The sequence below is a fragment of the Caretta caretta genome, chromosome 5, assembly GCF_965140235.1.
Source record: "Caretta caretta isolate rCarCar2 chromosome 5, rCarCar1.hap1, whole genome shotgun sequence".
In the NCBI taxonomy this organism is placed as follows: domain Eukaryota; kingdom Metazoa; phylum Chordata; order Testudines; family Cheloniidae; genus Caretta; species Caretta caretta.
Genome location: NC_134210.1, coordinates 25933692 through 25961655, shown reverse-complemented (window position 1 = coordinate 25961655; position 27964 = coordinate 25933692). Strand labels below are relative to the sequence as shown.

Here is a 27964-nt window from a genome sequence, read left to right as displayed (position 1 = left end):
ATATGTACTCATGTGGCCCCCTGTCAGCATATTATCAGAATGCCTCACAAACAGTTTAATCTCAACAACCCCTATGAGTAGGGAAACAGTCTCTCCATTTACAGAAACACAGATCAAGTGACTTGCCCATGGTCATAGTATGCTTGTGTAAGTAAATCCTTTTCCTCATTTCACATAAAATATTTGGTAGCCTAAGGCATTCTGCTCTTTTGCACACTCTTAGTCAGAGCTGCCGTGGCAGAAAACAAAAACAAAACAAATACCTTTCATATGCCAGTTCAGATTGAGGGCAGAGAAATACTGCTTAGCTGTCAGTTTTTAAAAAACATGTTTGAATATAGTACTGGTGAAAAGTGGTTCGACAACCTTCGAGACTGAAGTCTGGTAGCCCCAGAGCAGGTACATATCAGGCAGTGCAAGTTTGCCCACACTTCTTCCATTGTGCCTCAGTCCTGTTCTTCAGGGATAATTGCGTAGGTCTGTTTCTCTGCTGTGTAATTGTTTGCTTCTTTGCAAGAATTGCCAGCAGGATTGCCTAGGTGTACTAGTTGTGATTTTGAATGTATACAACTTGTTTGTTGAGATGAGTCATATTCTGTTTTCACATAGGCTACCAAATAGCCATCTGATAGCAGTAACTGCCAGTAGCATCCTTGTCTGGATTTGACTCATCTACCTACAGGTGAAGGGCTCTATAACCCATTGCCACGGAATAATGCCGAACTTCCTAGTGAGAGAGATTACAACTGCTTTTAGGAAATGAAAATCTAACTTTGCTTTGATGTAGCTAGCAGAGCACTCCCAAAAGGGTCCTATTCTCACTGCTTTGACTGCCAGCTCAGTTGTTCTGTCTTCTTTTCACTTTTAGATCTGAGGGCCATTTGTGTTTGCCTGTACGATATACACACTCCTTTCCAGAAGCATTACAGAAGTTTTATCGTGGTGAGTTCAGGTAGGATTCTATCATCTTTGTTTTTACAAAATATATTTCCTGAGGAAAGCATGTGTAATGATGGCAGTTGTACAAATAAGAGAATAAAATTTAATAAAATAAATGCATTAAATCGTGAACTGAATTTTGAGGTTAACATCTTGAAGGATGACCATGAGCCGTGGTGAAGACATTGAACTGGGGTTCGGGAGACCTAGGTTCAGTTTCGAACTCTACCAGAAACTTATGATGTGCCCTTGGGCAAATCACTTAAACTCCCTATCTTGGTTCCCCATTTGTAAAATAATACTTCCGTCACAGGATTGTTGTGAAAATAAATTCATTAATGCTCGTGAGGCACTCAGTGCAACTATAGGGCCATATTCGTATCTAGAGGGATAGAAAGGTAACTAATTCCAACATTATACAAATTGCATAGTTAATCAAAGCTAATGTGAGGGTCTTGCAATTGTTAATAGAGTGGCTTAGGCACAAAGTAAAATGGGGGAAGCATTTTAGTGCTAATGCTAGCTTGTTAGCTATAGCTACTAGACACTTGTACAAGAACTGATGAGCAGGTAACTAAAACTAAGCATGATCTTATTGCAGTTTACATTAGAGGGCAAGCTCTAACTGTGGAATGAACAATGCTATGAAACAGGATAAGAATTGTTCCCTTGTACATACCAAATTTGAGACAGAAAAGGGACAAAAGGGACAAAATATTTGTGGAGTTTTAATATACCCTAAAACATAATTTGTATGTTAATGTTTTTGCTCAAAAAGAAAAGGAGTACTTGTGGCACCTTAGAGGTGCCACAAAGTACCCCTTTTCTTTTTGCGAATACAGACTAACACGGCTGTTACTCTGAAACCTGAGTTTTTGCTCAAGAAATTTTACTAGTTATGAAAATAAATCTCATAGTTGCGATGTATTATTGTAATGTATTGTAATTGTATCTAGGAGGGCTAGACATAGAGCCTTTTGTACTAGGAACTTTACATGTTAATATTTGGTGCATTTTATTTACTGTCATAGACAAATTCAGTTTGTAGTTGGATTATAACGTAAACTAGATCTATGGCATGGCAGAGTTGACATGTAGCATCGTGACTGAAACAAACTAATATGGTCAGTTTATCAAGACTAGGTATGAATAACTAGATGATTCTATCTGCATGGGTAAATGGAGTATCACTTCAACACTGGTAATTTCAGTCGTACTCTGACCTGGTCTGTAGTGAGGAAGCTTTCTAAACTTTGCACCATTTTAAGTGGTTCATAGAATCATAGAATAGAAGGGTTGGAAGGGACCCCAGAAGGTCATCTAGTCCAACCCCCTGCTCGAGCAGGACCAATTCCCAGTTAAATCATCCCAGCCAGGGCTTTGTCAAGCCTGACCTTAAAAACCTCTAAGGAAGGAGATTCTACCACCTCCCTAGGTAACGCATTCCAGTGTTTCACCACCCTCTTAGTGAAAAAGTTTTTCCTAATATCCAATCTAAACCTCCCCCACTGCAGCTTGAGACCATTACTCCTCGTTCTGTCATCTGCTACCATTGAGAACAGTCTAGAGCCATCCTCTTTGGAACCCCCTTTCAGGTAGTTGAAAGCAGCTATCAAATCCCCCCTCATTCTTCTCTTCTGCAGGCTAAACAATCCCAGCTCCCTCAGCCTCTCCTCATAACTCATGTGTTCCAGACCCCTAATCATTTTTGTTGCCCTTCGCTGGACTCTCTCCAATTTATCCACATCCTTCTTGAAGTGTGGGGCCCAAAACTGGACACAGTACTCCAGATGAGGCCTCACCAATGTCGAATAGAGGGGAACGATCACGTCCCTCGATCTGCTCGCTATGCCCCTACTTATACATCCCAAAATGCCATTGGCCTTCTTGGCAACAAGGGCACGCTGCTGACTCATATCCAGCTTCTCGTCCACTGTCACCCCTAGCTCCTTTTCCGCAGAACTGCTGCCGAGCCATTCGGTCCCTAGTCTGTAGCTGTGCATTGGATTCTTCCATCCTAAGTGCAGGACCCTGCACTTATCCTTATTGAACCTCATCAGATTTCTTTTGGCCCAATCCTCCAATTTGTCTAGGTCCTTCTGTATCCTATCCCTCCCCTCCAGCGTATCTACCACTCCTCCCAGTTTAGTATCATCCGCAAATTTGCCGAGAGTGCAATCCACACCATCCTCCAGATCATTTATGAAGATATTGAACAAAACCGGCCCCAGGACCGACCCTTGGGGCACTCCACTTGATACCGGCTGCCAACTAGACCTGGAGCCATTGATAACTACCCGTTGAGCCCGACAATCTAGCCAGCTTTCTACCCACCTTATAGTGCTTTCTTCCAGCCCATACTTCCTTAACTTGCTGACAAGAATACTGTGGGAGACCGTGTCAAAAGCTTTGCTAAAGTCAAGAAACAATACATCCACTGCTTTCCCTTCATCCACAGAACCAGTAATCTCATCATAGAAGGCGATTAGATTAGTCAGGCATGACCTTCCCTTGGTGAATCCATGCTGGCTGTTCCTGATCACTTTCCTCTCATGCAAGTGCTTCAGGATTGATTCTTTGAGGACCTGCTCCATGGACCTGGACAGTTCTACCTGTTCAGTTCTACTGGTGTTAATATTGCAGTCCTGGTGTGGGTGGCCTTCATGCTGCTGCAACAATTGATCAGACCTGGTCACAGCAATGTTTAGATGACCTGGTGTTAAAAAGTTATTGCAGCTTGTAGACTTGTATGCTAGTGCTCTGGTGGTGATGTTAACTCTGGAACTAAACCTATTGTGATGAGGCTTTAGCCTCTCCACAGGTAAGATTCCAGCTTGGCTTTTGTTATAAGCCCAATTTTGCCCTCTCCTGCAATCTAAAATCCTCCAAGTTGTTATACTAGATCTTGTCTAAGAGAGAACTTTTCTATCAATTCTGAAGGAAATGGTACAAGAGATTCTTGAATTGTCACTCTAAAAATACAAGTGATTGCTGGAGTCCAATATCGCATTTAATATCTAAAAAGCTATTTTGGCTCACCTCAGGAGGTGGCTTACATTTATTTTTTTTAATTTTCTTTGTCTGAATCCTGTACCTGTTGGACCCATGGTAACTTAGACACATATCTTTACAAGTGGAATAGTGCCAGTAAGACTCCCGATCTGTCCTCCTCCCCCCCCACACCTAGTCTGTCTCCTTACCCAGCCAGTCCAATACCCCACCCACTCCTTTAATCTCCTTGCCCAACTAGTCCCAGCCTCCACTTCCCACATCCCTTGGCTCCTAGTTCTAGTTTCTCTTCTCCAGTGCCAGTCTCACCAGACTTCATGTCTCAATCAACTCCTTTTCCTCACCCCTGATCTGGCTTCTGTCCTGTCTGCATTCGAATCAGGTGTCATTTTGCCTGGATGTCACGGGGGAGAGTGCGGGGATGGACGACACAGAAGAGAGGCTCCCTGCTCTCCCTTCCAGTGTATGGCCCTGGTCCAGAGCTGCCCTTAAAGACAGGGAAAGTCTGGCTTCGTCTTTGTAGCCGTGGGCTGGAGGGAGCATGTTCAATCTGATCAGAGCTAGGAGCTGTGAGAGGTTCAAGCACATTCAGTGAGGATGGAATCATCGGGGATTTTAGGTATTAAAGTATAACAAGTCTCCACTGATCATGTGTGACTTGCAGTTTTTCAGAAGCTTATAACTTGGCCAAATTTACATGGATTTTCATGGGGGACAGCAGAAGGCACATCCATGACAGAAAAGGATACCACGTGACAAATTCAGCGTTCCTTCTCCAAAACATGGGGGTATTAAAACCGCTCAAAGAAAAGATTACTAGAATTTTTTAACGTGGGCAAAACGTATTTTCCCCTAATCTCTCGCACAGAAACCTCTGAACAATTTTGGCTGGAAATTTTTCCCAAAATTCTACCGGAGGCAGACACCTGGCACGTAAAATTTCAGTCAGATGATTAGTTTATAAAGCAGGGTCTTGTAATGGGAAGTGTGGGGCAACCTTAATAGTGTGGTGCCACCGGCCCCACCTACAGTACGTAGTTCAGTGGGGTGGTATAAAGGTTCCATGAGCGCATTCACTTATGTGCTGTCGTGCATTTTTTCATGTATGGGTCCTTTATTGTTTTTTGTTCCTCAAACAAGTTGAGACTGCTCAACTTGTTTGAGGAACAAAATAAAACAATAAAGGATTTTATTTCAATCTGTAGTCTCTTTTTTTAAGCCTATCCTTAGAGCCTTCTGAGTGAGGGATGTTGTGATTTGATAAGCAAATTGTTTGCTGCTAAATTGCCGTACCTAATTCTCATCACCACCAAGTGGGTGGCACTGTGTTTCAATTACCTGTTTGTAACTGCTTCAAATATTCAGGCTTTCTGCTCAAAACTGGAGAAGAAACTGCTGTAGTTTCTTCCAGGTAAAATAGGAAAGAGTGAGGAGGAATTATTTCTTTTCTACTCTGGGGAATAGACAGAATGTTGCAGCAATTTGGGGGGGAAAAAAGGGAAGGACATGTAAGTAGCATTCTTCTTTGAGTGCTGGTCCCTATGTGTATTCCACTGTGGGTATGCCCAGACACAGAGAATTTGTCAATCAGCATTTAACAAAACAGAAATGGATGTGAAATACATGTTTGTATCAGTTCTGTAATGAATTTGAATTATAATTGATAGATTTGGTGGTTGAAATTGGTAAGCTTTTTAAACTGACTTATGAATTTGGACGTCTCCTGCCTTTTTTAAAAAAAATTGCTCTATCTGATGAATGGTTTGACTGCTCCAACACTGGTACCAGTCTCTTTTCCTTTTCTAAGGTGGCAGTGGCGGCAACGAATTCGGATGTATCTTGAAGGAACTGGTATTAACCCTACCCCTGTAGATTTGCATGAACAGCAGTTAAGCCAGGAGCAGCACAGCAGGGCCCTCGTTAATGGAAGATTTCATGATCAAAGTAGGTTGAAGCTGATACTAATGAATGTAATCAACAAAACTTAGCAGTGATCACTTGAATGGTCAGTTGTGTAATAAAATAACTCAAATACTTTCCTGATGAACTCTTTCTAAATGGACAACCTATTCTAAATTCTCAATTACTGAGGGACAGTCTTCACTCATTGATATATTTTGCTTTCCGCCACCAACTCTCTGAATAACATTTTTCATGAGTAGTGTACCCAAAGACTTGGATTCTAAATATCTAAACTGTATTCTTAAATTCATTCACCTAAATTTGGGTTATTGCTGATTATGCACTATATGCATCTTATAACTTTAAAAACAAACCTTGTATTTGTGGATAATCTAAGCACTGTACCCAGATGTAGAATCATAGAATATATAGAATATAAGGTTTGGAAGGGACCCCAGAAGGTCATCTTGTCCAACCCGCTGCTCGAAGCAGGACCAATTCCCAGTTAAATCATCCCAGCCAGGGCTTTGTCAAGCCTGACCTTAAAAACCTCTAAGGAAGGAGATTCTACCACACTCTTTTGTGTACAAACACTCTTTTCTCAACCTGTATATTATATAATTTTAACATTAGCTTTAATAATTTTTGGGGGGAATGTAGTTATTATAGGCTTGTAAAATTGTCATAAATGTAGCAGCACAAGCTCATGGAGATGGGGTTTGGTCCGTTAGATCAGGACCCAGACTTGGAGCAGGGACTCTGTCTTGAGTGTTGAAATATGTCTACCTGTCACTATGTACGTGTGACCTTCTAAAATTGTTCATATATATTCGTTGACTGTCTATCTTAAAAATTTCATCACTGGTCTCTGGAAACTTGGCTAGATGGACCACTGCTACATTCCAGTATAGCTCTACCTGTTCATAGATTCTAAGGCCAGAAGGGACCACTGTGATCATCTAGTCTGACCTCCTGCATGATACAGTCCATAGAATTTCCCTGAAATATTTCCAGTTTGAAATAGAGCATATCTTTTAGGAAAATATCCGTTCTTGATTTAAAAATTGCCAGTGATAGAGAATTCATCACAACCCTAGGTAAGTTGTTCTAGTGGTTAATTACCCTAACTATGAAGAGAAGAATTCAGCTTGTCTGGTCATCCACTTGTCTTTTGACATGACACAGTCAAAACTTACTTTTTTCATTCTCAGAATCCTATGTCCAAACTGGCTTTTCTCAACTTTCCTGGAAGAAGTCTGTCTGGGTAGAGACCAAGCCTGAAAAGTCTGTCAGAAAAATGAACTCTTCAGAAAAACTATGAACAACTGAATAGATATTAAGAATGTGAACTTATGCACTCTTAATTATAATCAGTTACTGCTTTTTTTAATGGATTAAGAAAATTTTGAGAATTCTGTTTTTAGAAATGTAATTTAAAACTCGCCCCACTAATTCATGTTTTAGTAACTATCATTTGCCCAATACCTGCAGAATCTGAAGTTTCTGGACCACATCTTTTGCCAGTGAGAGCACTAAATGAAGTCTTCATTGGAGAGTCTCTCTCATCCAGGTACACTTAACTTCTGCATTGTTAAACATTGAGGTGTGACACAGTCTGAATTTGTTTTCATTTAAATATCAATTTTATGAAAATTCAGCAGGTAATCTTTGTGTTTGCTGCCATATTTCTTTTCAGCCTATGAATATTAGACTTTCATCGGTTACAAAAATAGATATTTGCTAAGATGTGGGAGAACAGTTGAGTGACATACCTCTATTCCTGATCGTTGTCCTACCTCTCTAGCCAATCCTTCAGATCTGTTCTTCCTCTCCTTGTGCCTGTGGGGTCCCACAGGGCCTTGTCCTGGATTCCCTTGTTGCTTTATACCCTTCCTTTTGGTGGTTTCATGTTCTCACCTGCCTTCAATTGCCATTTTTATGATGACTTGATCTACCTGTCCATTCCTAACTTACTGAGATATGAGACTGGATAGAGATCTGTCCAACATCTCCTCCTAGATGTCTTGTCATAACGTTAACATGGTCAAAACCAAACTTCTGATCTTTATTTCCACAATCTCCATCACTAGCAACATTACCATTCTCCCTGTCATTCAAACGTTTGTGTCCTAGGAGAATGTCTGAATTTTCACTCCCTTCCCCTACAAAACCAATTAGTATCCAAAGCTTGGTGCTGCTTGCTCCAAGATATCTAATTACTTTTTGTCCCTAGGTTTAAAATTCTTGTTTCAGGCCTTTATCTCCCATTTCTGTTCTTCGAGTGCTTGCACGTGTCCATTCCACTGTAGGTGTGTGCTTGCCTTGTGCACCATTATCAGATAATTTTTTTTCTCTCAACTGTACCTGTCGGGGCGACTCGAGCGCCCTCTGCCGCCTCACACCACTGCATGCTGGAATAAGAGGTTGGAGCTGCCCCAACTCCCCTCAGTTCCTTCTTACCACCAATGACAGTTACCAGAGCGATCGTAGACTAGTTATCGTAAATGCTTTCCTCGCTCCTTTGTACAGATATACCCTCTTGTTGTTAGGAATTAGTTAAGTTAGTTTTAGCTGTTTTTACTGATAGGTCTTTTGGACTAAGTTTTTTTTTTTTCATTTTTCGGTACCGGGTTGGGTGCCAGAATGATGCTTTGCTCACCGGGGATTGTCCTGCTGCACTTGCGCTAAACCCCTGTCAGTCAGTTACCCACACCTGGCCTGTTTAGAGTGTTTGGGAGAATCCCCTATCAGTGAAAAATGTCACACCTTTAAGGGATTTAAGCTCTGCTCAAGAACAGAGTGGAGAGGCTCAAGTGTCTACTCATGGAGGCAGCGCTTCAGCCCAGGTCAGACTCATTACACAGGGAGAGTGCCCCAAGCTTGTCGGCCTCGGTGTAGCGTGCACCAGAGATGTCTGTGGCTCCACAGTCCCACTCATTGGTACTGAAGAAAAGAATTAGACCTTCCTCAGACTCAGTACTGTGTTCGGTTGTTTTGGTTCCTAAGCCTAGTAAAGGCAGAGACTCTAAGAAACATGCTGTGAAGAGTCTTTTGCAGGAGCAACCTTCAGCTTTAAAGAAGGGATTGCTACTTCCAGAGCCTGTGCCAGCTCCATTGGGGGCATCCCCTGAAAGGTGTCTGAGACAGAGCCATCAGCCACTTCTGCTCCCAAGCTCTCTGGAGGTGTATTCAGCCACGAGAAACTTACTTAGCCTCTCAATACCAGTATCCCCGGCAATGCAAAAGATTCACAAAGATCTCTTTGAGCTAGAATGTGTTTTAATTAAAACTATCTTTAGATAGGTTTTTTTCCTCTAAGCATTTTATCAAAAAGATCCCATTTAAATAAAAAAAAAAAATCATTGATTTTTATCCACCCTGGTGACCGTTGCCAGGGTGGCTCTGCCAACTAAGAAAGCCATTATGAAGTTAGTCAAGGTGCTATGGCAGATGCTGTCCTCCTTACCTCCTTTAGCAAAGCGAGCTGAAAGGAGGTACTATGTCCCCTTTAAGGGATATGAATATTTGTATTCCTCCCCTCCCCTTGGTTCCTTGGTGGTGACAGTTGCTAATGAGTGAGAGGGGTAAGGTCACCAAGCATTGATGCTGAAAGGCAAAGAAGTGAATAGGCTGGACTTGTATGGACACAAGCTTTATTCTGCAGGGAGTGTACAACTCAGGATTGCAAACCAACAGGCACTCCTGAGCTGCTATGACTTCACCCTCTGGGAGAACGTTATAAAATTTAAAGACAAACTGCCAAAGGACTGTAAGTAAGAGTTTGCAGTAATGGTAGATGAGGGCAATCTGATTTCCAGAATTGTTCTCCAGGACAGTTTGGATGGTGCAGATGTGACAGCTTGAATCATGGCATCAGCTATTACCATGAGAAGATGTTAATGGTTACAGTCCTCTGGTTTCCCCCTGGAAGTCCAGCAGACCATTCAGGACCTCCTTTTCGAAGGTCCCTCTTTGTTTTCATATAAGATGGATGATAGGCTTCATAGCCTAAAAGGTTCCGGGGCAACACTAAAATCTCTTGGGATTGCTATTGTTACAAGAGAGGAAACAGTTCCATCCTCAGCAACCATATAGACATCATGATCTTCTCCCCAGTCTCAAGATCCACTGAGGAGAAAGGGCAGGAGTTAGAGGAAGTGTCTTCCACTGCCCTCCACTCCTTCTTTGAGTAGTGTCCCTATGGGTGCTCCACTTTAGGTGTCTGTGTGCCCCTGCACCTCTAATCGGAGATTTTTGGTAGCAGTGTCCCATTGAGCCCACGCATGTGCTCTCCCTCCCTTGTGGTCTGCCTCAAGGCTCTTTAGCACTGCACGGGTGAACCCCCCTCACTTCCTTCTCTACCACCTTTGGCCTCTGACTGAACTAGCAGTTGTCCCTTCCTTATCTGTGTCATTAGCATAAGTAGTGTTTGTTTTGTTACCTTTGTTCTCCCTAAAAGTACTCAAGCTAGTGTTTTTGTTTTGTTTTGTTTTTATTTTATTTTATTCCTTTTAGTTTAAAAAGAAAAGAGAAAGAGGAAAAGAACTTCTTTGCTTCCCTGTCGGGGGGCATCCAGCTTCCCCCCCCCCCCGGGCATCTAGTAGACTCCTAATTATTTCTTTTTCAGTTTAAAAAAAAAAAAAGTAAAGACAGTGTTCTTCTGCGTATTCCTCCCTGCTAGAGGATGACAACCCCCTGCCCACGGGCTTGCCTGGCTCTTTCTGCTCCAAGCCCTGCCTCTCCTGCCAGGAGTCAGTTCCTGTAATGGCCAGACACTCACTGTGCTTGGGAGACCCTCACAGAAGTGTTTATCTGCCACACTTAAAACTGCAGCCTCACAGGAGCTGGGAGCTGAAGTCAAAATTCCTCCATATAGAGAAAACACTTCAGTCTGCTGGGGACTCCGGTGGGTGTTGACCCTGGGTCATCCCCAGAGCCTTCACTTCAAAAGGGGTCGAGTGGTGGGGGCAGAGAGAGAGAAGAAGCCACCAGCAGACTCCCCCTGGAAAGGCTCTTCCGAGCAACTGGCCAGCCAGAGGGGTGTTCTCTAGTGCGGCCCTGCCATCTCCGTAGCACAATACCAGCAGAGGAACCTCCTGCTGTGAGCTCAGCTGCCCCATGATTGGCACCGAAGCTCTGGAAGTTGAAACCTCAGAAGAGGCTTCCTGCTGTGAGCTCTGCTCTCGACACCAACAAGGGGCTTCTGTAAGCTCTGTGTTGCTCTGAGTTCTACTCTGGGCAACTACTGCACCAAGAGGGCACAGTTAGTATACTATCTCTAAAAGAGCGACACAGAAAAGCCCTGCTGTCAGCTCTGCTTCAGCACAAAGACACCAGAGGCTTCCACCATCATGCTCTGAGGCAACAGTACAGTCCCCTAGGGAGAGGGGGACTGTAACACATCTTGAAGAACAACAGTTATAGAAATGTAAGTAACTGTTTTTTATTATAATCTTTTCCTCTATCTTTCCTGACACCTAGGTTTGACCCTCTTCAGACTAGAAAATCCAGCTGATAGGATCCTCTTTCTTACTCATACATTTGACATTGTTCCCTCCTCTTAGAATTCCTATCTCCCCCTCATCCCTGTATCCGTTTTAAACTTCTTGTCCTTGCCTGGCATAAGTTTGCCTCTCTCTATGTGCCCTCATTTATTTGCATTGCCCTATCCCTTGCATGCTACCATGCTAACCTCAACATGCTCTTTGTTCACTTCTCCCACACTGCTTCCTAGGCATGAATATCCTTTCTGAGCAAGTCCACAGGGCTGTTGCTTTTTCCACATTCAAATCCCTCCTGGAGACCTACCTGTGATACCCAATCAACTGATCATGGCAGTGTTGTGGGATGGGCAGTTAAAACATTATCATAAATCATGATCTGATCAGTTACCACGTGGTCACTTTACTTCTATCTGTAATTTTTTACCTTTAGAGTGTAACGTCTTGTGTTTGTACAGTGCCTACGACATTGGTACTGCTGAAAACAGTATAAATATTTCATGAGTGCTTCCTCTTCCATCTGAACCGCAACCACAGACTGGCTGTAGGAACTTGATTCAAAGCGTGAAATGTTTTGCATTCTATAATTTTGAAACCTACTTCCACATGAGATTCTAAAAAAATTTCCTCATCACAGTCTCTGTATAATCTTGATAGATATAGGCACACACAGACACATCCCAATACTTTACAGGCACCTTTTTAAAAAATAGTACTTTTGCTCATTGACTATACATTACGTAGAAAACGCTCTTTGGTTCCGTTGTATTCCACAAACACAGTTGCACATGGTCTCCCTTTAGGAACATGTCCTGGATCAAAGATTCTTATAGCAAAGATAGTGTGACTAGGATTGACTATTTTCTGTACATTATATTGTAATCCTATTAGTAGTAATACTGGTATTTATGCAGTGCTTGGAAGATCATTTAGAGATTATGCCTAGATGCCGCAGGGATGGTTGCTTTACAAATACCTAGAAAGACAAATATACAAGTGCTTATTTAATCTTTTGTCCCAGTAACAGTGGAAAGAACCTACTAGGAAAGGCTTTAAAGTTCCCTACAAGAGCTTACTCAGCAGGTCAGTAAAGAAAATGAGTAATGACATTGGAATAATTGTCTATTCTAAACTTGCTTTGAGGTGCTTGTCACGTCTTTGACAAGTTAGTCCACTTTATCTGTGCTCCATTTCTTAATAACTTGGTTTCAATTTCCTCCATCTTTCTATGTTGAGTTCTTCAAAAATGTGCTCATCCAAAGCTCTGGGTTCATGTACAAAAATGAAGCCAGTTAGGACCAATTTTCAAGGTATAGTCTTCCCAGCCTATCTAGGTAAGAGCTTTCGTCATCCACACAGCTTACTTTCTAATAAGAGCTTTTGAAGTGTGACTCAAATGTTACTATGATTGTGTGCTGCTGACATACTCTGTTTATCAGGAAGCTAGATTGCATGATCTAGATTGGATTTTATAAACTAACGCTCATATTTCAGCAGCTCTAGCCAGGGAAGTTTGAGACTTAAAGAAAAATGCCACTCTCAGTGTAGCTTAGCAGATGTACCATAATGCATTGCACAGAAAAATGATTACTTTCCAAGACAGTCATGTAACAAGACTACTACTTTACTACATTTATAGTTTAGAAGGAATTTGTATAGAGCAGAAACAAAGCTTGGTGATTTTTTCAAAGCTCTTTGAAGAATCCAACTGTATTTATAACTTGCTATTGAAGTGATCACAAATTCAGTTTGAAGCTTTGCTCTTACTTACTGGCATTAGAATTTTTTTGTTCATTGGAATTTCCTACCAATTTGAGTTTTCTGATGTAATCTGGTAACATGAGACCAAATGACGGTATTAGCATAGTTTATGCAGTAGTTCAAGAACTGTACAAGTAGAGATAGTTGCATATGTAATTTCATTTCTGAAAGCACAGAAATCCCAGCTGTACACAAGGTTGTGACCAGTATATAAACTATAAAGAATTTCTCACTTGCACAGAATGCAATATGAATGGTATCAACAGTTGAAGAATCTGCTTAGAAAAGATCATGTTGAAATAGTATCTTCAAAACATGTCATAAGCTATTTTGTAGTAGAAACACAATGTTTAAATTTAACATTTATGTTGATTGGACAACTTTGAAAGGTTACCAAAATAGTTTAACTTTGTGATTTCCTGCAGGTAACACAATGCAAATTATTTTTTATGCTAGCAAAGTAGTTTACTTAATAAAACTGTCATGAGACGACAAAGCAATACCTCCATGTCAAAAGTTACTGTACAAAACTCTATTGTGAAATTGTCAGCCATATATGAAACCGGTCCTTCTAGATTTATACATGCCTGATATAGGGCTATGTGTTCTGTCTTATTCAGGGTGAACTATAAGTCCTGCAAACCCAGTTTTAAATTCTCGCTTCATAGGGCCTCCTACTATGAGGTATCAGTTGATGATGGTCCATGGGAAAAGCAGAAGAGTTCAGGGCTCAATGTATGCACTGGAACAGGATCAAAAGCCTGGTAAGTTAGTTTCACAATTTTAATATTAAAGTACTAAATGTTTCTCATCTGAAACAAATTTTGAATGACTTAAAGTTTGTAAAACTGTGTTTTCTGATATGCTCATTTTCTTTAGCTTCTAACGCATCGGGTCAATTATTTTGAGCAATATATAAGTTACCATAAACAAGTTTCTATCTGATGAATAACTAATGCATAATTTAAAAGAAAAATTGTTGACCAATATGTGCTCAGTTTTTCTGCCTATCATGGCTCTCGTGGCTGGGAATGGCAGACAGACAACCACATGATGTAAAGGGAAAGTCTTGGAGGATCTGGAGAGTGAAAACTACATTGGGGACACGGTTGTGGTCAGGAGAATGTGAGGGGGAAGCCACCTGGAGGTGAGAGGTTTCAGAGGAACAGCCGTGTTAGTCTGTATTCGCAAAAAGAAAAGGAGTACTTGTGGCACCTTAGAGACTAACCAATTTATTTGAGCATGAAAGCTCAAACTCCTTTTCTTTCTTTCTGGAGGTGAGAGTTGTCCTAGGGGGGATGGGAAAGAGCCAGCCTCTGTTGGATTTGCAGAGTCCACCAAATTTCATGTCGGTCATTGCAGTGTAGCCCGTGTGTTTTTATATTAAATTGTTGTTTCACACTGGCCAGACATTTTTTCAGTTTTCATTGTGCTGTAGACTATTGTATTGGAAAATACATAATTTCAGGTGGTAGTTGTTGAGGATGAGCATGGAGGGCTTGGCAGCCAGGCAGGGCGAGCCGCTACAGTGTTTGGCAGCTGGGAATGTACATTAGGCAGATGATTGTGGATGGGTGATGGCAGATGGATAGCAATAAAATAGTTGTCACTTAAAGACAACTCAATTTCAAAGTTAAAAATCCAGTGAGATGAATGGGGCAGGTCACATGGATGCTTCCTGCACACAAGAAGACAACACTGCACTATTCCTATTTTCATGATTATCTTCACAATCTTAAGTGTTAGAAACATCAACTTTTAAAATGAATCTGGAGCATAAGATGGCAAGGGTTGAAGTTTATAGCAGATTCTGTGGCTTTTGTTCCAGTAGTGCCCAAATCCTAACTGGGCTTTTTTCTTCCTTTGGTTCAACAGCTAAAAAGAATGAGAACTTGAATCTTCCTTTGAGCAGGAATTTAATACAGGATCAAGGCCTTGTGCTACTGTACTGTGTAAAAACATAGTAAAAGACAGAGCCTTCTAATCTAATTTAATATAAAACATAATGGGCCTGATTTTCATTTACACAAAGACTCTTTTACTTTGGTGGTATAAAAGGGCCTTAAAGCATAAATATATATTTGTTTGAGTGGTGGAAAGCCTGCCTCAATGAGAATCCGGCCCACTGGGTCTTCTATTAAATTGGAAGACCTAATGGTCCTGATTCTAATTTACGCTCAGGCACCTTTACATTACTCAAGCATAAATATATTCCATTTTGAGTCCCTTTTACACTTCCAAAGTAATGGAAAGAAGTCTTTTGTATATGACAATCGGGTTCAATTAGGGTTGCCAGTTTTGGCTGGACATATTCCTGGAGGTTTCATCACAACGGTCTTTAATTAAAGATTAATCTTTCGTTCCTGGAGATTCTAGGACAATCCTGGAGGGTTGGCAACCCTACATCCAATAAGTAGGTGGAAGAATGAGGGTAAGAGGGATATGCACATAGACTAACTATGCTCAATTTGCAGGTTTTGAATTGATTTTCTTTTAGATATAAAGAAAACAATTGCCAGCTATTGCTTGGTGGATCTAAGGATGGTGACAGAGGCAGAATTAAGTTTATATAACTTTATTTATGTCTTTCCAAAATGTAGATGATTTTTAATCCAACAGTTGTGTTAAGGCATTTTCTGAAATGGTTATCATCTTTACTAAACTTTGATTTCAAACATTTTTTTCTGCTCGATAATTTTGAAATCTTTATGGAAGAGATTTTGTCAGCTCGTGTTCCTCACCAAACACTATCTTTACTTCCGTGTTTAGGTCCTATAATATTAACAAGGTGGCTACCCAGGCTGTTGAAGAGATCCTTAAGATTGGTGAGTTGACAGCACGCACAGCATTACATGTTAATTTTATCTGAAGATGATCATGTCTAATTGGGTCCTTTTCTTCCTTTGGTTCAACAGCTAAAAAGCATGAGAGCTTGAATCTTCCTTTGAGCAGGGAACTAATACAGAAAGGTTAGTGAAAATAACATTTTTAGTAGTTTTATAGCATTTTTTAAATAATTCATATTTATTGTATTCTATTACTTAACAATTACAGCACTTAAAAGTGCTTCATTACGCTAAAGATTAGTTTTTCCTTAAGAGAAAGCACATTTAATTAAATATAATGTACCATATGATCTGCAATTCAAGAATCTTTATACTTTAATGTGTAACAGGCATAAATATTTTGGTAGAGAATTTCATATCTTTACAATTGAGAACTGATACTTGGAATAATGGTTCTGAATTGAGAGAGCCAGTCAGTGGTTAGTCATGCAGTGGAACTATAATGACTCCTCCTGTAAAGATGTATCCTTTTAATTTTAACTGGGTACTTCTAAAAATCATAAATGCTTTCTAAACAGTTTTATAGTGGAACTGTTTCCTCTGCTTGAAATGTGAAACCTTGAGAATGACTAACTCCTCTAGAGAAAGTGATGGTCCAATTTCTGTATTTACAGTAACAAATGAATATAATGACTCCCTGCTGTATAGTCCAGAAGAACCAAAGATGTTTTTCAGTATTCGAGAGCCTATTGCAAACCGGGTTTTTTCAAGTAGTCTGCAGCGTGGGTTCTTTTCAAAGTAAGTATTGCCTATAAATGTAATTGAACACTTAGCATTTAACTGATATGAAGAATAAAATAGGTAGCCTGAGAGCTTGTCTTAAATGTGCTTGATACTCAAGTTTTTGTGTCCATACTGAGTGGGAAACAAGTGTCCTCCTTTCTCTTAGATGCTTTCAGGACTAATAGTGCGGACCAAGGAAAGAATTTCACTTCATCTGAATAGATCACATGAGATGGACAAAAATATAAACAATATTAAAGTGAACAAAACCATGGAGTTTACTCAAAGTGCTGAGGTCTGAATGTGATCGAGGCCCCCAAAAAATAATAGTATAGGAAAACTATTAAAGCAGGAAGCTTTTGATATGGGATGTGTTCTTAACAGTGTTCACCACCATTTGCATATTTTGTATTGGAGACATTCTATTTGAGTATAAATTTACACTAGGTTTGTTTGGTAGAAAGTTAAAGATGGGACAGTGGAGAGGTAAAATGCTGGATAATCTCATTCCAATTTAATAGATTAAGCCTTGAAATTCCACACACACACCCCCACATCCCCACTAAGATTGCTTTGTTTCTATGAAATTCTTTCCAAAAGTCACATCACAGTCACCCTCACTAAAGGAGGTGAGTCACTGTTTCTTTTCTCCCAGGAATGGACACTGTTCATACAGCCTTTAAAACTGACTCTGCTGCCTCCTTCTCCCCATTCCTCTCTGCACACCAGTGCCCCCTTGCAAAGGAATGGCTGATCCTGTCTTTTTGTGGGCTAGTTAGAAACTCCTTTTCTTAGGAAGTTGGACAGAACCCTTGCCTAATGGGAACTATGTAGTAGAATGAGACTTTGCTTGCAGGAAATGCATGGGTGGTAGCGGAACATAAGGGTCTATAAAATGTCATCCTCATCCCCATGAAAATATTGAAGCTTTTAATATGACAGGTCTTCCTCAAACTGTCCAGATTAAGGCTACGCCCACACTGCCCAGTTTACAGCAGCACAGCTGTGCCTCTGCTGTTTATCGGCAGGAGAGAGCTGTCCATACTGGCGCTTTTTGTCGGTAAAACTGTTGTCGCTCAGGGGTCTTTTTTTTTTTTCATACCCCGAGCGACAAAAGCTTTACCAATGAAAAGTGGTGAACTCTACCCCTGCAACAGCAGTCCACCCAGGCCAGAGATTGGTAGCATTGTTTCTGAGGGTGGTGCTTTGGAACGTTTAAGGAGTTCCCATTTTCGTACCAGAAAAGATTGACAGGGACCTATTCCTTCCATCAGAGGCAGGGGGCAGGACATTTGACTGTATCTCAAAAGTAAGAGGATAATCAAGTAGAAATATAAAAGCTATGTTTAAATTAACCTTTTTTGAGATCACATGAAGACCAGGATTGGTCTTTGGCTTTACTGGAGCTTTTTTCCTACTTCAAGCATGGTTGGAAGAAGGTGTCTGTTTCTGAAGGCTTTTGGCCTGAAGTTTAGGTTATACTGAGCTATTGTAATACTTGAATATATTTATGTTATAAGATATGAGCCGTGATAAACAGAAATTAATGACATTCATTGGTTGTCATTAGAAAAATGATATTTTTCTGAATATTTATCTGAAATCATCCACTCAGTGTGCAGCAGCAGTCAAAAAAAAGTGAACAGAATGTTGGGAGTCATTGAGAAAGGGATAGATAATAAGACAGAAAATATATTGCCGCTATATAAATCCATGGTATGCCCACACCTTGAATACTGCGTACAGATGTGGTCGCCCCATCTCAAAAAAGATATATTGGAATTGGAAAAGGTTCAGAAAAGGGCAACAAAAATGGTTAGGGGTATAGAACAGATTCCGAATGAGGAGAGATTAATAAGATTGGGACTTTTCAGCTTGGAAAAGAGATGACTAAGGGGGCATCTGATCGAGATCTATGAAATCATGACTGGTGTAGAGAAAGTAAATAAGGAAGTGTTATTTACTCCTCCTCATAATAAAAGAGCAAGGGGCAACCAAATGAAATTAATAGGTAGCAGGTTTAAATCTAACACAAAAATATTTTTTTACGCAACACACGGTCAACCTCTGGAACTCCTTGCCAGAGGGTGTTGTGAAAGCTAATACTATAACGGGGTTCAAAAGGGAGATAGGTCCATCAATGGTATCCCTAGCCTCTGTTTGCCAGAAGCTGGGATTGGGTTATGGCATGGACCACTTGATGCTAACCTGTCTGTTCATTCCCTCTGGGGCACCTGCCATTGGCCACTGTCAGAGGGCAAGATACTGGGCTTGATGGACTTTTGGTCTGACCCAGTATGGCCGTTCTTATGTTATATTAATTCATTCTTCTAAATGGTTGCATTGTACTTCTTATTACAGATGGCAAAGTTCTGAGTTCTAAATGTACAATAGAGCAGTGTTTCAAAATAGTTTTTACTACATGCGGATTGTGCATGGGGGTCAAAACTAGATTAAGACGATCTGGGGTGCTAGTTATACCCCAACACAAGGCCCCCTGAAGCCCTCTTTTCTTATTGTGGTCCTGCCCCCCCATCTGAAGTGATAGTGATGGAGAGGCTGTGGCAGTCGCCCCATTAACATCCCCCAGGAGTGGCAGCAGGAGCCTCCCTCTCCCTGGGAGCAGCAGGGGTAAGGGCCAGTAGGAACTTAGTAGTGCGGGTGAGTCTGCATGGGTGTGTGGGCTGGGCTTGCTGCATTCTTCTGTCACACTCACATTCCAGTTTCTGGGGGTGATACATAGGCCAGTTCACACCTCTCGGAGCTATTGTTTCAGACTTTCTGCATTCTCAGGCAGACATCACTGCATCAGGTATACTTGAGTCACATTTTCCTTGTGACGGTAAGGATAGAAACTTTCCTTTTTTTTAAATGAACATTTACATTCTGACTTTATTGTGTTGGATCTGGGACCAGGGCTTGCGACTATAGTGCTCATCTCTGCCTTAATCCATCCCTGCTCACAGAAGTCCCCCATATGTGTAAGTGTAGATTTATGGCTTTAGGATTCTTCTTGCTTTAATTGCTGTCCCATTTTTGGTCAGTGTGACATTTTTGAAAACTTATTTTTTATTTATACCACTCTTACTTTCTACACATTCTGAAGGATAAACCCCAACAGCTGAATTCCTTTTCATTTTAAAGGTAAGTTAACTGGAAGAATATGATAGTGGCAATGTCTGTTGGTGTTTTGTTCAGTATTAGAAGAGGGTGCTTCTAGAAAATTTATAGGTAAAGTTTTAGCTTAAAATACATGTAGTCAAACTCATTTAATATTGACAGTAATCAGCCAGTTCTACGTAAGGGATTCTCCAATAAGCAATATCACTTTCAAGCTTGCAGTTCTTTAGTGGTAAAAGGCAAAATCATTCCCATCTGCCCACATCTGTTTTGCATACAGTGAAGAATATTTAAACCTTTCACCTTGTTTGAAAATCACTAGTGCTGCTGATTAGAAATACTGAAATTGCTTGTGCAGTATGCAATGATGAATTGATGCTCATGACTTTAATTGGACATCAAATAGGTAGCATTGTGCTGAACTGGTTTCTTACAAAACTACACGGAACATAAATCTTCCATTAAGCAAGTCAGTATTAAATGGGTTTAATTGTAGCTTCCTTTCAAAACTTAACTGAGCAACAGCATTCTCATTATTTGATCAGTCGCACTATGTAGGCTGTCTTCCTTTTCTAGCAGACAATATAATTCTGGCTGGATGGCATTTGGATGGCTACTTTCATCCTTCATGTAGATTCCTTCCCTCTCCTAAGCAAAGTGCTAATACTGTAAATTTTTTACTGTTTAGTACAGTTTGAAGTTCATTTGAAAAGATGCTTAAAGAATAGTGCATTCTTTCAGTGGGATTCTATATGGATGGAGACAGGGAGGATTGATTTTAAATAATTGAATAATTGAATTAAATAATTGATTTTTAACCTTGTTTTGCATTTGTAGTTGTTATTTTCTTCAAGTGTAGTTGATTCTTCTTTGAGTGATTGCTCATATGTATTCCACAATAGGTGTGTATGCTCACCATGTGCACCGGTGCCGGAAGTTTTTCCCCTAGCAGTACCCATAGGGGAGCGCCCCTAGCGACCCCTGGAGTGGCACCTCCATGGCGTGGTATAAGGGGCGCTGCGCGGTCCCCGCACCCTCAGTTCCTTCTTTCTGCCAGTGAAGGTGCGTCAGGACTGCTCTGCTCCAGCTTTGCTGTAGCTCGTCCCCAGTACTTCTTGTTTGTTCAGTGTTGGTACCTGTAGGTAGTTATTTAGTCTAGTTTAGCCAAAGCGCCTGAGCGCATCCTGGGTTTTAAGTTGTGTGACACTTGTAGGCAATCTATGCCAGTGAGTGATCCACATGCAGACTGTTTACGCTGTTTGGGGGGAACCCATCTCAGCGATCACTGCATGATTTGCAAGTCATTTAAGCCTTGGACCAAGAGAGAAAGGGACATTAGGCTCCAGGCTATTCTTATGGAGTCGGCGCTGACCCTGGCTCCGGCGCACTGCTCCAAGTTGGCACCGGGTACCGTGGTGTTGGTGCGCGGTGACCCCTCAGCGCCATCAACTAACTGGCACCACTCCCTGTCCGTGGGACTCTCCAAGAAGCCTAGGAAGAGGCTTTCCTTGCCGCAGCACCAGAGTAAACCTGGGACAGGGGCTAGACCCATGTCGGGCAGTCCTCAGTCCCAACTGGCCCCTAGACCTCTGACTCAAGTCGAGTGGAGTAGCCTGGCCCATTCGGAGCAGGCCTCCCCAGATGTCCTCCACACTGGAGGCCCTGCAAGCGGCCCGGGATGTTATGTCCATGCCGGTAGCAGGAGCACCACTGGTGTCGGCCCTGCACTCCAGAGGCAATCTGCCACTGGGATCTCCACAGTCGCCCCGGCTCAGTACCGGTCTTGGTCGAAGGAACGTTCCAGATGCCATTCGCCACCCAGCGACCGTTCAGGGCAGAGTCCACGTGGATTGCCCTCAACTTCCATCAGCCTGTCTGGCTGGGTTCCATCCGATCAGGACTCTCCGCACCACTCTGCCTCGAGAAGCGAATACCAGCAGGACCGAGGCAGACAACGCCATAGGTCCTCATCTACGAAGGGCTATCGCAGCCTGTCACGGCACGGGCGTCGACGTCGTTCCCGTTCGTCATCCTGCTCCAGGACCCCGCCTCGGCACTGCCTCTGCAGTCCCGGGCGTCGATTGCCAGCGTCTCGCCATTGTGGGTCCGCCTGTTGGAGTCAATCGCAGTTTACTGATGGTACTGGTCCTCCATGTTGGGATCATGGTCCCATGGTCAGCACCGCTCCCGGCTCTACCACTCCTCCCGGTCCAGGGACAGCAGCGGGTCATATGTCAGCCTGGCCTCCCTTTGTAGTCGTCCATCGATGGGCCAAGCCAGCCAGACCGAGCAGCTGGCTCCCCTGGTGCTGCAGCAGGTACAGTGGCACCGGGCCCCGTGGTCGGCCCAAGGTACCAGTGGGCGCCGTGGCCCCCGACGCAGCCCCCAGTGGGGGCTTGCTCGGTGGCCGGAGCCTCGGAAGGACTATCGGCCTCCCTCTCCAGACCCCCGAGGAAGGAATTGGTGGGACGTACATCCTTGGGACCGTGCCTGGAGAGCTACTATGTGGTGGACCCTCCGGTGCCAGTGGACACACAAAGTACCACACCGGCCTCCTCACCCTCCCCAGATGAGGCGATTACAGCCCCTTCTCCCTCCGTCCCGCAGGAGGACTTTAGGGCCCACCAAGAACTCTTTAAAAGGGTGGCATCGAGCCTCCACCTCCAAGCGGAGGAGATGGAGGAGCCCTTGGGCTCCCTGTTTAACGTGCTGTCCTCCTTGGCACTGGGCAGGGTGGCCTTGCCTCTCCACGAAGGGGTGGCAAAAATTTCAAGTGCCCTGTGGCAAACCCCGGCCTCATTGGCCCCCATCTCTAAGAGAGCAGCACACAAGTATTTTGTACCCACGAAGGCACATGAATACTTATACACTCAACCACAGGGAACGGCAGGGCCAACCAGCCTCTACCCCGAAAAATAAAGATTGAAGGAGGCTGGACTCATTTGGAAGGAAAATTTATTCGTCCTTGAGCTTCCAGTTATGAGTGGCGAACCACCAGGCTCTCCTAGGCTGGTATGAGTTCAATCTGTGGGGCTCCTTGCCCAAGTTTGAGGACTTACTCATGGAGCGCAACACGAAGGAGTTCAAAGTGCTGGTGGAGGAGGGCACAGCGGCTGCCAGGGCAACCCTGCAGGCAGCTTCAGATGCAGTGGATACGGCCGCGCGGTCCATGGCCTCTGCGGTATTCATGAGACGAGTGTTGTGGCTCCTGCTCTTTGCACAGCGATGCGCGGACCTCCCATTTGATGGCAAAGCTCTGTTTGCGGAACAAACAGATACAAAGCTGCATGGCCTGAAAGGGAGCCTCCCTCCCACCGGACAGGTTCGAGACCCTGGAAGGGCTCATCGACACGGTCACAAGGGTTCCGGTGATAACAGCCAGAGCGTGCCTCCAGGTCTTGGGTCACATGTCGGCGTGCATGTATGTGGTCTGCCACACCAGACTCAGGATGAGACCCCTCCAGTTCTGGTTGGCCTCGGAGTTCTCCCAGGCCAGGGACAGGATGGACAAAGTCCTCATGGTGCCCGGGCCAGTGCTTGCCTCCCTAAGGTGGTGGTCCTCCCCGAGAAATATGCTCCAGGGGCTGACCCTTCGGGGCCTTGACCCTGAATGGGAGACCTGGGGTAGGGGGCCCATGTGGGGAGCGTTCAGACCCAAGGTCTGTGGTTGGCTCTTATTTACTAAATCACTGGTTTTCAACCTGTAGTTTGCAAACCTCTGAAGGGTCTGCAAAGTATGCCTTAAGATTTCCAAAAGGGTCCGAAACTCCATTCGAAGTGCAAGGGTCTGCAAATGAAAAAAGGTTGAAAAACACTGTACTAGATGGTTAATTATTTTACTTGTGATTTGTGCCAAGCTCTATTAGGATGGATTTTCAAATTCAATTAATATACAAACAGAAACATTGTAAAATGATTTTATTAGTTAAATAAAACTACTTTAAATGTGCTGGATACATACATTTTATGATAAACTTTTTTCTTATCAAAACATGTTTTGCATTTAAAACTAATTTATTAAAGTAAGTGTCATCTGTATGAACTGAGTTGAACAGATTGTTTCTGGTCACCATGTCTTTCAAGATTTTAGAACTAGTAGATCTCATCTAGTTTTTATTTGTAGATTGGAAGAGGGAAAACAAGCTTTCCTGCTTTTCTAACTTCCAATTAATGTCTCAGTGTTGGATTAAGTAGTCATTTAATTGAACTAGTTGAATAAACTGAAATAAATAAAATATTCTTTATGTACAGAAGAGGCTGCTGCTGTCAAAAGCGGGTTCTGCAGTTCAACCATTTCTAGTTCCTTCTGCTGACCCAGTGACTTCCACCAGTTCAGTGCTTTGACTTTATAGATGTTTGCTGGCAAGTTTTAAACATACTGCTTAATATTTTTTATTTAATTTAAATTATTTTAATAGATTATAGTAAATTTAGGCCTTAAAGTAGACTGTCAGTTTCAAATGTAATTTTAAATAGGTTTATTTAAAAAAAATTGATTATTTTAAAATAAACGTATTTAACTTAAATTTTAAAAAATCTATTTTTATCCACCCTGGCTTGGGATGTTTTTTTCTGATTTACTAACACATAAAACAAAAGGGGCTATTCAGTCTATTAGAACTAACCCTTTGTCCGATACTGTAGTGTATTTTCTAAATATTTTATAGGAAATCTGAGTGTAACACTTGATGACTTGTCTCTTTTTTTGCAGGGTTTGTGTCCGATCACGTTGTTGGGATGCCTGTATGGTGGTAGATGGAGGAACTTCTTTTGAGTTTAATGATGGGGCAATAGCTTCAATATTGATCAATACAGAAGATGCATTGCGCACTGTTTTGCTAGAAGAATGAAGAAATGTCATACATTCTGTTGGAAATCCTACTAAATCCTGCACCCAGAGAAGGGACTCACTGCAGAGATAGACAGTATATCAGAATGCTGCATTATTTTGTGTTGGAAAATTTGCTTCTCTTGATGCAAGAATATTGAGAAAAGTGACCTGAAATAATTTCCCATCCCTGGGATGGGGAAGTCTTGGAAAAAACTGTTTTTTGAGCTTTATTGCACCTGACACAAAGGAAGTGTATCCAACTTCAGTGAAATGTGATTTTTTTTAACCTTTTAAGATGAATGTGACAGAACACTTTTTTTAAAAATTAGGTAGATGGGTTCAAATGAAATAAAGTGGTTAGCCTTGAATATTCAACTGTACAGGTTTTTAATAGCAGTCTGGAACTGAATGAACCAAACACCTCAACCGTTCATACATATTATACTTTTACAGAAAAGTACGCTAAGATTCATTGAGTTGATGCAAGCATAAAGAATAGACTTTGGAAAATAAATGCTGATGTTGGCCTAACTGAAATGGAGATTTTTTTTTTGTACCCTCTTCAAAATTTTATAACACTACTTTGTGGTATGGTTTGTGGTAGATCTTTCAGCTCTTCCAGTGATTTTTCTACTCTTTTGGTATTTACTTCAAGACTTTTTTTTGGAAAGTGTTTGTTCCAGTGACTAAAAAAACTAATTTATTTTGAGTGAGGTAACTCTTCCCTGTGTTTCATCTGAAATCTAGATTTTTGTTGTTGTTGCCTGCTATAAATCTTTTTTTAATACAAATTATTTTAACTACAATAAATTATGCTGCTTCAATGAATACATTAACTGGCCAGCAAGTGTTCTGTCAATCAGACAGTTGAAGAGAATGGTATAGAATTATATAGTTTAGGTTTTAAAAAGCGGTATTTGGAGTTAGTAAGTAAAGTGACTTGGTTTTAAATTGAGTACTTGATCTGCTTCATAGCTATACTTCTGAAAATGCAGAGAAATGACATACCATTCTTTTTGTATGCCAAACATGTATGGGAGACATTAGGGTCTAATGGAAGAGGCACAGGATTAACCTCTATACCTGTTTTCCCCATTTGTAGAATGGAGATAGTATTTTGAAGGGAAATTAAATACTTTGATATTTATGCATAAAGAGCCCTATATGAGTGCTAAATTATTCTGCTGACACTCTCGACTGACTGACTGATTTATTCTTTTGGTCCCATACACACAACTTCATTATGCAGATAAGTATTTAAGCACAATGTGTCTGCAAAAGGGAAAAGCCCATTGTTATCCACAGAAACAGTAAACAACTCCATGATCATCTCCGGAAAGGTGGTGTGCTGAGTAGCATGTGGATTGCAGGGCAGAACTGGGCAAATAGCAGTTTGAATTTTATGCATGTGACTTAATAGCAACAAAAAGGGCTTGTTTCTACTGTAGAATTAACTTTTATTTCAGAAGTTACTCTTCAAATGATTCTTGTTTGAAGAAATTTATACTGCAGATTTACTCAGAAATTCTAATGGCAGTCAATGTATTTATTGTTTACATTTTGAAATGATAAACTCTTACTTTACAGGTGGAGCAAGTAGATGAATGATTTTACCCTTATTATCAAATAAGTAGTTTAAATAGGCTTATTTTTTCTGTACTCGGCATGAAAAGTTAAACTCCAATTAAATGTTAAGAGGATAGCCCTGAGATGGTTGAACCAATGATGCCATTGTAATGAGATCAGTTATAGTTACAGGTTTATGTACACTTTAGATACAACCTTTTCTTTTAAAAAAAAAAAAAAATTGCTGTAGGCTGAAATGTGGCATAAATGTCCACTTGAAAGCTCTTTGGGCTGCAAGTGGGAAGGTGGAGTCAGAATAGCCCAATAAGCTCTTTTGAAGCCATTGAAACTATTGGGCTTTACTGTTACCAAACTGATGCTCTTCTACATGTCTAATGCAAAAAACCTGCAAATTTTGTTCTAAAACTGAATGTTAGTACACATTGTGGATTAATCCCTTTTTCAAAAGAGAGATGTGACTGTGCAGGAACCAGAGTATTCCAGTAAATTCATTGTTATGTAAAAAAGAATCCCCCTTTCAACAGTAGTTTCTGCATTCTGTCAATGGATAGGTTGTTTGGCAAATATCCACTGCTGCTGATTGAAGTGTTGCAACTCCTTCATGTAAATATGCACTTTAAATGCGCTAACCCCAAAATAGCCCTTTTAAGTATTTAAATACCTTTTAAGAACACTTTATTTTTATGGCGTTTAAACTAAAGTTAAATAATAGTATGATTTAACTTACTAAAGTAAGAACACTGAAAAGTAGGGCAAAAACTACATCTTCCACTCAGCCAAAATTGTGAAGACTCTCCAAACAAATGAGGATAGATATCATGTGCTGTAATATTTAGAACGGGATGGATGGATGGATTAAACAAAATGAGGTTTTTTTGCTTTTGAGTTTCAGACCCTTAAATTGAGAATGCTGTGTCTTAAAAGCAACACTGCCAAGTAGTATAGTTCCAGTCTTTGACCTGCTTTTAAGATTTGCTATGAAATATCAGTTGGATTCATAACTATTAAAAAAAGACCACCGAATGAGTTAGTGGACCTGAACTGCTCTTTTGTGCCCTCTACTGGCTTTGTAGCTGAAGTTAATCACTTATTGTATTTCTGCTGCTCTTGATGCTGGTGCACAAACTTAAGTAATGAGATGGAACTGTTAGTTTGTGCTCATTAGAAATACTAGCATGGGGTCAAAAATCCATATTGGACAAATCAGTAGGAAGAGCTTATGCGTCTTATACAAATTAAGTGTAAACATCCCTTTAAAATTTGGTAAATTCTAGTGTTTATAAAGGAATGTAATATAAACAACTGATCTGATAGTCTAGGATACTTTTTTGACAGAAGTCACACAATCTAACTGCTTTGTCCATCCAAACAGGTGCTAACTCCAAAATCCAAAGGTGTTTCAGCAGCCTGCTCAATCCAGAACGTTTCGGTTAAGCGATAGTTAACACTACTTAACATTTTGCTAAACTAAAATTTGACATTCTTTGCTTTTTAAAAAGAAACAGTGGTATGTTGATACATACATGTAATAAATGAAATCTGAAGAGTTACATGAAACTGTTTAACGCCTTGTACTTATCTGTATCTTTGTTGCAAGTGCTCTTTTAAATATTTATTGAAATCTTTTGACTTGATATGCAGTTTTTCCAATGTTCATTAGTATTTGGCTAAGCAGGAAACATTTCTTTATAGCAGGGGTGGGGAACCATTTTTCAATCACGGGCCACTGACCCACAGAAAAAAAT

At 41.3% G+C, this 27964-nt stretch overlaps 1 protein-coding gene across 6 annotated transcripts in view; it reads left to right on the top strand.

The window, feature by feature from the left end:
- NADK2 (NAD kinase 2, mitochondrial) overlaps positions 1-27853 on the top strand; it is a 68429-nt gene extending 40576 nt beyond the window's left edge. For 2 of the 6 annotated variants that reach the window (XM_048851502.2, XM_048851509.2), the window contains 8 exons: positions 869-952; positions 5756-5892; positions 7342-7420; positions 13733-13876; positions 15882-15937; positions 16028-16081; positions 16573-16696; positions 24513-27853. In XM_048851502.2, the coding sequence (XP_048707459.2) occupies positions 869-952; positions 5756-5892; positions 7342-7420; positions 13733-13876; positions 15882-15937; positions 16028-16081; positions 16573-16696; positions 24513-24651 (817 nt within the window). In that variant the 3' untranslated portion in view covers positions 24652-27853. Of the gene's footprint in view, positions 1-868; positions 953-5755; positions 5893-7341; positions 7421-12372; positions 12435-13732; positions 13877-15881; positions 15938-16027; positions 16082-16572; positions 16697-24512 lie in introns of those variants that run through there. The other 4 variants (XM_048851503.2, XM_048851505.2, XM_048851504.2 and 1 more) reach the window with 4 other exon arrangements.
- The last annotated feature ends 111 nt before the right edge of the window (positions 27854-27964 follow it).